The following is a 10,091-nucleotide window of genomic DNA, read 5'->3' as shown; positions in this document are numbered from 1 at the left end:
ATCCGAAAATGTTTAAAACGTGTCAAATGATGGTTTTTGGCAGTTTCTTCTTCAAATAACTCCTAAAAACCGACTGCAAACCATATTTTAGAGCGGAAAACGAGGGAAGAGTCATCATTTTTCAATTCCTATGGCTTCCCACTCTAGAAACTCTGCTAGATTTGGAATTTTCAACTTATCCACAAAGCGTCGAATACTCGAGTTCTAGTGCTTTGCTAGTTCGTTAGTTTCGATGCACAAAAATTACATGATGCAAAGAAATTACATGATCGAGTTCTAGTGAGTTCGTTAGTTTCGATGCACAAAAACTTCGCTAGATTTGGGAAAACGAGAGAAAGTTCGTTAGTTTCGATGCACAGAAATTACATGATCGAGTTCTAGTGAAGAAGAGACTTATCAAAGAAATGGGATTTGTAAATCGAGGATTCAACACGTCGAATACTCGAGTAGAAGAGACTATTGCGCAGAGGCGTTAGGAAGTGTTTTGCTATACTACTGCCCCTGTTGTTGTTTCTATAGTAAAAGAATTTTATGCAAATCTTCATGGGATCAACCAATGAATGATTTACGTGCGAGACAAGTTTGTGCAGTTCACTCCTTCAAGAATAAAAGAGATGTTTATGATTGAAAATTATATTCTTTTTAATAATTTTTGCTTTTTTTTATTAATTTCCCAATTGTGTTATATTATTATAATTTGTTTCTATTTTATTTGAAATATAAATTATACTTTTCTGATGTATGAACGTACACTTTATTATTTTTTTTCATTCATTAATTTTTTGTAATTATAATTAATTTTTAAAATTTTTATTGTAAGATTTCATCTCTCACTCTTTTTTTATTTTATATATACATAAAGAGTTTATGACTGATGTACCTTTTAATATTTTATTTTCTCATGTAGATACATACAACAACAAACTTTTATCCCAATAATCCTTTTTCTCCATTGCGTCCTATTGAGTGTCATGTTGTCATTTAATTCTAAACTATTAAGATCATTTTTTATATAATATGTCTAGGACTTTCTTGGTCTACCTCTGCCTTTCTTAACACAAGTCGAATCTAAAACTTGTACTCTTCTAATTGGATCATCAGATGTTCAATATTTAATTTGATCGAACCATCTGAGAAGATTCTTTCTAATTTTGTCTGCCATTGGAGCTACACCAACCCTATCACGGATGTATTCATTTCGCATTTTGTCTCTAAGCTCAAAGACATTCATCCACCCAAGCATTCTCATCTCAACAACACTTTACTTAGTTTTATGGTTCTCTTTTAAAGGCCAACATTCAACACCATAGAGTATTGCAGGTCTCACCACTATCTTATAAAATTTTCCTTTCAGTTTAAACGATACTTTTCTATCACAGAATAGGCCCGAAGCATCCTTCTATATCAACCAACCAACTTGAATTCTACTAATAACATCCCCATCTATATCGCCATTACGTTGAACAACAGACTTTGCACTCCTCCAGTTCAGCCAACCAACTTTAATTATTCTAATAGCATCCCCATCTGTATCACCATCACTTTGAGCAATAGACCTACTAGCTACTACTATTAAAATTACATTCCATGTATTCAGTTTTATTTCTACTCAAACGAAGGTCTTTAAACTCCAATGTAGATCTTCGTGATTTAAGTTTTTCCTAAGCTTTCTCTATATTTTTATCCACGAGAAGGATATCAACAACGAAAAGCATACAGCGAGGTATCCTCTTGTAAAAGTCCAGTATGAACATCCATAACTAAAACAAAGATATGAGCTTAAAGCCAATCCCTAATTTAGTCCAACTTAAATAAGAAGATATTTGGTCAATCCTCCTGGTCAATCTTGGTCAATCCTCCTTTTGTTCGAACACAAGTAGCAGCTCTAGTATACATATCTTTAATGACTTGAATATAAGTCATATCAACGTCTTTCTTCTCTATAACTCTCCAAAGGCTATCTCTTGCAACCTTATCATAAGCTTTTCAAAAATTAATTGAAAAGCTTACAATAAGGTTTTTAAGTTATTTAGTTTATATTGATTCAAAAATTAATTCATGTACAAAATTAATTCAAAAATTAATTGAATAAAGTAAATTAATTCAAAAATTAATTTATTTTAGTCTTATATAGATACAAGTTCAAAATTAAATTAATTTAAATTTACAAAATATGTTTTTAAATTAAAATGTTATTCAAAGAGAAGTTTTACCGATAGTTCAATCAATATTGATAGATTTTTACTATGATTTAATGTTAACTATAACAAAAATTTTAGTAATTAAATTTAAGTGGGAATGACTAACTTGAACTCAATATTTGCTCACCATGTATGATACAAATTTTTATATAATTTAAAAAATAAATAAAACAATTTTTAGATACGATAAATGGAGGCAACTCGATTGGAAGTCGGCTTCAAATCGGTAAATTTTAGACTTGAAAGTGATTCTGATCGAAGCTAACATATTTAATCTCATGTTAGGACATGCTTGTTTTAAACTTAATATGATATTTGGCAGCATGATGCAAGTTATGTTTGAATATGACTAAAAGTAAATCTCGAAATTAAAGCTATGCAAATCAAATTATGTCTTCTATTTTTCCGATAGCTTTTTTTTTCTGTTCTTTTTAGTCATTTTGATTTCTCTATTAGTTTTAATATTTGTCAAACCATATCACAGTCCATTTTTTAAGCAACAAGGCTATTGCTTTGACAATTCGTCAGTCTCCTTACTCTTTACCAGCTTCATGCTAACTGTCCTCCATTGCACTACCTCATTCATTGCTTCCAGCACCTCTGACTCTCACATTGCCCATGTCACCACTATTTTCTTGTTGTTTCCCTCCTTTACCTCTTATGTTTGTTTTCCAAAGTTGTTGAGATCCGTGTTGTACTATGCACGTGATCAGCACTCCCTTCTCTTCATCTTTGCTCGCATCATCAACCATGTACTCCTTTCTTTCGGCCTCTTGTCGCCCCTGTTTAGCACTTCAATATCAACAAACACCTATTTCTCTTCTTTAATACAAAATCTATACTTTGAGACCGTAATTAATCTGCTTCTTTCCTACCAACTCACCTCTCTGAGTTCTTCCCCTTGGCTGAGAACAATCATAGTGATGCCAACCTCATCCTCTCCAAAAGCTTTGAAGTTGTTGAACCGCTTCTGCCCTAGAACGGCATTATCGGAGTAGAAGATGCTTGTGAATCATAAGGTGGCAACAATCTGTCCTGGGATCACATGCTCAGATGCAGAGCCAATATAATCACCTAGGCACTGCTTTTCTTTCAATTTTTTTCTTATCACGCAAGCACAATACACGAGGGTGACATACGGCGAAGTTGATGTCATACAACAACATCTACAACAAGACTTTTTCCCACTAAGTGGGCTCGGCTACATGATTCGTTTTTTTTCTCCAGTGCATCCTATTGAGTGTCATATTTTAATTTAAATCTAATAGATTAAGATCATTTTTTACACAAGACGCCCATGTCTTTTACATAAGATCATTTTTTACACAAGACGCCCATGTCTTTTTTAAGTCTATCTCTGCTTTTCTTAGCATAAGTCAAAACTAAAACATCTACTCTCATAACCGGATCATCAGATAGTTCACGTTTAATGTGACCTAACCATCTAAGAAGACTATCTCTAAACTGTCCTCCACTGAAGCTGCACCAATGCTATCACAAAATACTTAAGAAGTTGATGTCATGGAAGGGGATTATTGCGGTGGTGTTACCATAATAGAAGGAAATTTACTGGAGCAATAGCGCTGTTAGCAAAGATACGTGGCAGAGTAACTAATGTAGTTCTGCTGTCTTTTGAATTTTTACTATTTTTTTTAGCTTGGTGCATACAGTTGATGGTGAAAAATAAGAAGCCTTTATTTTCTGGTCCTCATCTCTTTTCTATATATGTCTATATTATATGAAAATTACATTTAAAATCAAACAAATTCAAACTATGATGTGTTCCTAAAATCCTGTTATTTAACTAAATGAAAAGAAGATTGAACAAAAGGATCTAATTTGATAATATATTTTAATATAAAAAGATGAATAGAAATATAATTTATGTGCTAGCTATATTTGAGTTCAATATGAAAATGTCCCTGAAATAGCTGATACAGTGAATTTATTTATTTTTCTTAATGTGGGATACAGTGAATTTACTTGAGATTTATTTACGATTTTTAGAAATAGATGAACAAAATAGCTAGTCTTTATCTATGATTTAGTGTAAGCATATAATGTGGAAATTCATGATGACAATCAATTAAGAGCTGATAATTCTTTCTTAAAGCTCTTTGTAGAACTTTTGAGTTTTTCCTTTTGTTAGATTGTCTTTATCCCGCTAGGATGAAGGGAAGCAATTAGCTTAGAATTTTCCCTCAGTCCCTTTATTTTTTTTTTTTACTCTCATTCGTACACTTTCTTTCCTCTCCTAGATCCTTGTAGGTGCCAGCTAACAGCAAATTTGATAAAGAAGGATTTACATTGAAAGTTAATGTATTTTTATATCTAACATCTAAATCTTTATAAGTAATTATAGACATCCTATTATTTAAATCATATAAAAGAAACCTCTTAACATTAGCTCATCAAAGGTAAAATGCATCGTTTCATCATATATTTTGATAGTATTTAGACATTAGTGTGTTATACAAGCAAATATAGTACATTAGAACTTTTTGGTATGTATATAGTTTTTTTTTTTTTTTTGAAAGATTGAATCAGTGGTTACCAATTTAAAAAAAAAAAAAAAGATGAATGGATGAGGATTTTAGTCATTTATTTTCAAAAAGAAATGCTTTTCTCAAATTATGCACGGAAGAGTTAAAATTCCAGGAGGATGATGTTGTGGAGTGTTGATTTTCAGAGTTTATCGGAATTATATTATTGATATGAAAAGGAGGTATAAATACCTTTACATGAATCATAGAATAGGAAAGACAAGAACAATGAAATAACATGAACGGAAAGATATAACACCTATATTTCTAATTAATCAATTTATAATAATTACTTGGAGATAGAGGAAACGGCATAAAATCACAAAGTCTAAAATAGGAAAGAAAGTAGCGAGAAGGAATAAAGAATACGACTGAGATTAACGGAGGAGCGGGAAATAGGAAGTGTCGGGCAGCAAATCTTTTTCTCCACCGTTAGACACTCTAAGGTTTTTTTTCAAGGCTTTGATGCCATGTTGATTTTCAGAGTTCAGCGGAATTGTATTATTAATATGAAAAGGGGTATAAATACTCCTACATGAATTCTAAAATAGGAAAGATAACAAAAAAGAAATAACATGAAAGGAAAGATATAACACATTTATTTCCAATTAATCAATTCATAATAATTACTTGGAGATAAAGGAAATGATATAAAATAGGAAAAGAAATAAATCCAATCCAACGAAATAAATCTAAATTAGGAAAGAAAATAAATTCAATTCAAGGAAATAAATCCAATCCTCATAAACTCTAATAGGAATAAATTAAACCCTATTATAACTTCTGACATGAAGGATAACCTATGAGCTTTGTTGGAGCTGAGTAATGGAAATAAAGGAACATTATTTGACAAGGAAACTCAACAATAAATATTCCATTAATTGTTTGGTTCAATAGGATGTTTCATGTTACAGAGTAGGGCATTCATTTAGGTGCAGTTTGGCATCACTTTTCATTTCTGTTTTTAATTTATTATTATTTATTTATTTAATTTGTTTGTGTTGACTTAAAACTAAACATGTTTGGTGTGGTATAACATGTTTAGTTGCTTTTAAAAACACTCAAGATAATATTTTGAGTGTAGTAAATGATAAAAGCATGCAAAAAATACAATGAAGAAACATATTTTTAAAATAAAAGATAAAACAAAAATAAAATATAAAAATCAAAAGTGATCCGAAACAAGCTATTAGAATTTGTGTTCGTACTTCAAACTTGGAAACAAGCTATTAGAATTTGTGTTCGTACTACAAACTTGTCTTCAAATATGTTAAGGATCGTTATCATACAAAATATAGTGTTAGATGTGGTGTCTTTGAGATTTCTAGCATCGTGCTTGTTTTTCTTTTTTTATCTTATAGCTGAATATCATTTTTGTTAGAAGTTTGAATAAAATACTTATATTTGTTTAACTGGCATATAATTAGTATGTTTATGGAGTTGCATATATTAATATTCGTTGATAGACAATTCTTGGCTCATAGTAAATGACAATTAAGAATAGGGAAGAATGCAAAAAATGCCAAATCAGTATTTGTTGAAACATAAAATCATCACCTTTGACGTACTACCCCCCACCTCTTTCTTATATTAAGAAACATATCAGACATTTTCATAATGCAAAAAAAAAGATTTTGATCATTTAATTGCACTGATATTTTTTTCAATTTCTCCATAAAATAGTTTTGTTTGTTGACGTTATTGGTGTGATATATGCAGGTTCATGCCGTTTCTAATCCTTTCTGGACAGTTATGCCCTCCTGGTATTGAAGGGACATTGTTTGCTCTTTTTATGTCCATAAACAATCTTGGCTCCTCAGTGGGCTCGTTCTATGGAGCTGCTCTTGCTTCCCTTTTGGATGTTTCTTATAGTTCTTTTCATAATCTTCTCTATGGTCTGCTCATTCAACTATTCTCCACCTTCATTCCTATTGGATTGTTGTTTTTGATTCCAAAGGAAGCCACAGGTTTAGCATCATAGAAATTGTAGTTAAAGTGCCACCGCCTCTTTCTGCCCGTCACTCCATGTTTTTTAGATAGAGAAAAATGATTAGTATTTGAATACTTAAATGTGACCCTTTTTCTTTTCTTTTTTTTTATACACAAAAAGGGATTGATTATTTCATATTTCAACAGGATGAGAGCATGGTCACATCTCGAAATTAGAGTTTTCTTCACCAATGTCTGATACAGGAAAATACGACCAACTTTTGTAACAAAATATAACAAATTATAACACTTCTCTAAGTCGTGATTTTGCCTATAGACTGATAATACTTTTTTTTTCTTTTGGCTTAATATTTACCTTTATATGAACAAATTAAGCTGGTGGAGATGAATTGTTATGTAAAGAGTATGCGTTGGATCTATTAGTAAGACTAGGTAGTATGTTTAAATTCTAGCATTAAATAATAAGTATGTGATGGTTGTCTCTTATTGGAAGTACTACTTGAAGAGGGAGTGACAATAATAGTTACTTACATAACTAAAGAATAAATATTGCATTCATTGTTTGGTTCAATAGGATGTTTCATGTTACAGAATAGGGTATTCATTTAGGGACAGTTTGGCATCACTTTTCATTTTTGTTTTTAATTTATTATTATTTATTTATTTAATTTGTTTGTGTTGACTTAAAACTAAACATGTTTGGTGTGATATAACATGTTTAGTTGCTTTTTAAAACACTCAAAAAATATTTTGAGTGTAGTTAATTTGTTTTTAAAAATAAATGATAAAGCATGCAAAAAATACAATGAAGAAATGTATTTTTAAAATAAAAGCTAAAACAAAAATACAATATAAAAATCATAAGTGATCCCAAACAAGCTATTAGAATTTGTGTTCATACTACAAGCTTATCTTCAAATATGTTAAGGATCATTATCATACAAAATATGGTGTCTTTGAGATCGCCAACGCCGTGTTTGTTTTTCTTTTTAGATCTTATAGCTGAATATCATTTCTGTTAGAAGTTTGAATGGAAATACTTATATTTGTTTATATGTCATATAATTAATATGTTTATGGGGTTGCGTATATTAATATTCGTTGATAGACAATTCTTGGCTCATATTACATGACAATTAAGAATAAGTAAGAATGCAAAAAAATGCCAAATCAACATTTGTTGAAACATAAAATCATCACCTTTTACTGTTCTACCCCCCTCTCTTTCTTATATTGAGAAACATACCAGACATTTTCATAATACAAAAAAAGATTTTGATCATTTAATTGCACTGATATATTTTTGCAATTTCTCCATAAAATAGTTTTGTTTGTTGACGCTATTGGTGTGATATATACAGGTTCATGTCGTTTCTATTCCTTTCTGGACAACTATGCCCTCCTGGTATTGAAGGGACTCTGTTTGCTCTTTTTATGTACATAAACAATCTTGGCTCCTCAGTGGGCTTGTTCTATGGAGCTGCTCTTGCTTCCCTTTTGGATGTTTCTTATAGCTCTTTTCATAATCTTCTTTATGGCCTTCTCATTCAACCAATCTCCACTTTCATTCCTATTGGATTGTTGTTTTTGATTGCAAAGGAAGCCACAGGTTTAGCATCATAGAAATTGTAGGTAAAGTTCCACCGCCGCTTTCTGCCCAACACTCCATTTTCTTAGACAGAGAAAAATGATTAATATTTGAATACTTAAATCTGAACCATTTTTTTTTCTATACACAAAATATACACAAAAAGGGATTGATTAAGGGATTGATTATTTCATATTTCAACAGGATGAGAGCATGGTCACATGTCGGAATTAAAGTTTTCTTCACCAATGTTTGATACAGGAAAATAAGACCAACTTTTGTAACAAAATATAACAAGTTATAACACTTGTCTAAGTCGTGATTTTGCCTACAGACTGATAATACTTTTTTTTTTCTTTTGGCTTAATATTTACCTTTTTATGAACAAATTAAGCTGTTGGAGATGAATTTTTATGTAAAGGTACGTGTTGGATCTATTAGTAACACTAGGTAGTATGTATAAATTCTAGCATTAAATAATAAGTATGTGATGGTTGTCTCTTGTTGGAAGTACTACTTGAAGAGGGAGTGACAATATTAGTTACTTCCATAACTCAATAATAACTATTGCATTCATTGTTTGGTTCAATAGGATGTTTCATGTTACAGAGTAGGGCATTCATTTAGGTGCAGTTTGGCATCACTTTTCATTTCTGTTTTTTATTTATTATTTATTATTTATTTAATTTGTTTGTGTTGACTTAAAACTAAACATGTTTGGTGTGGTATAACATGTTAGTTGCTTTTAAAAACACAATGCTGACGACCTCAAAGACCACATCTAACACCATATTTTGTATGATAATGATCCTTACATATTTGAAGACAAGCTTGTAGTATGAACACAAATTCTAATAGCTTGTTTGGGATCACTTCTGATTTTTATATTTTTTTTTTTTAGCTTTTATTTTGAAAATACGTTTCGTCATTGTATAATTTTAAGTATGGGCATTCATTTAGGTGCAGTTTGGCATCACTTTTCATTTCTATTTTTTATTTATTTAATTTGTTTGTATTGACTTAAAACTAAACATGTTTGGTGTGGTATAAAATGTTAGTTGCTTTTAAAAACACTCAAAATATTATTTTGAGTGTAGTTAATTTGGTTTTAAAAATAAATTATAAAAGCATGCAAAAAATACAATGAAGAAACATATTTTTAAAATAAAAGCTAAAACACAAATAAAATATAAAAATCAGAAGTGATCCCAAACAAGCTATTAGAATTTGTGTTCATACTACAAGCTTGTCTTCAAATATGTAAGGATCATTATCATACAAAATATGGTGTTAGATGTGGTCTTTGAGGTCGTCAGCATTGTCTTTGTTTTTCTTTTTTTATCATATAGCTAAATATCATTTCTGTTAGAAGTTTGAATAAAAATACTTATATTTTTTTATGTGTCATATAATTAATATGTTTATGGAGTTGCATATATTAATATTCGTTGATAGACAATTCTTAGCTCATATTAAATAACAATTAAGAATAGGGAAGAATGAAAAAAATGCCAAATAAGTATTTGTTGAAACATAAACTCATCACCTTTGACTGTACTACCCCCTCCTATACTACCCCCCACCTCTTTCTTATATTAAGAAACATATCAGACATTTTCATAATGCAAAAAAAAAGATTTTGATCATTTAATTGCACTGTTTGATCATTTAATTTCACTGATATTTTTTTCAATTTCTCCATAAAATAGTTTTGTTTGTTGACACTATTGATGTGATATATACAGGTTTATGTCGTTTCTAATCCTTCCTGGACAGCTATGCTCTCCCGGTATTGAAGGGACTGTTTGC

General features: G+C 30.4%; 1 protein-coding gene across 2 annotated transcripts in view; it reads left to right on the top strand.

Moving 5' to 3' along the window:
- LOC110038192 (probable folate-biopterin transporter 4) overlaps positions 1 to 6,944 on the top strand; it is a 62,149-nt gene extending 55,205 nt beyond the window's left edge. For both annotated transcript variants that reach the window (XM_020742964.1, XM_020742962.1), the window contains exon 7: positions 6,464 to 6,944. In XM_020742964.1, coding sequence (XP_020598623.1) covers positions 6,464 to 6,725 — 262 coding nt within the window. In that variant the 3' untranslated portion in view covers positions 6,726 to 6,944. The remainder of the gene's footprint in view (positions 1 to 6,463) is intronic.
- The last annotated feature ends 3,147 nt before the right edge of the window (positions 6,945 to 10,091 follow it).

Source organism: Phalaenopsis equestris, unplaced genomic scaffold, assembly GCF_001263595.1.
Source record: "Phalaenopsis equestris unplaced genomic scaffold, ASM126359v1 Scaffold232117, whole genome shotgun sequence".
In the NCBI taxonomy this organism is placed as follows: Eukaryota; Viridiplantae; Streptophyta; class Magnoliopsida; order Asparagales; family Orchidaceae; genus Phalaenopsis; species Phalaenopsis equestris.
This window is presented reverse-complemented; position numbering and strand designations above follow the sequence as displayed.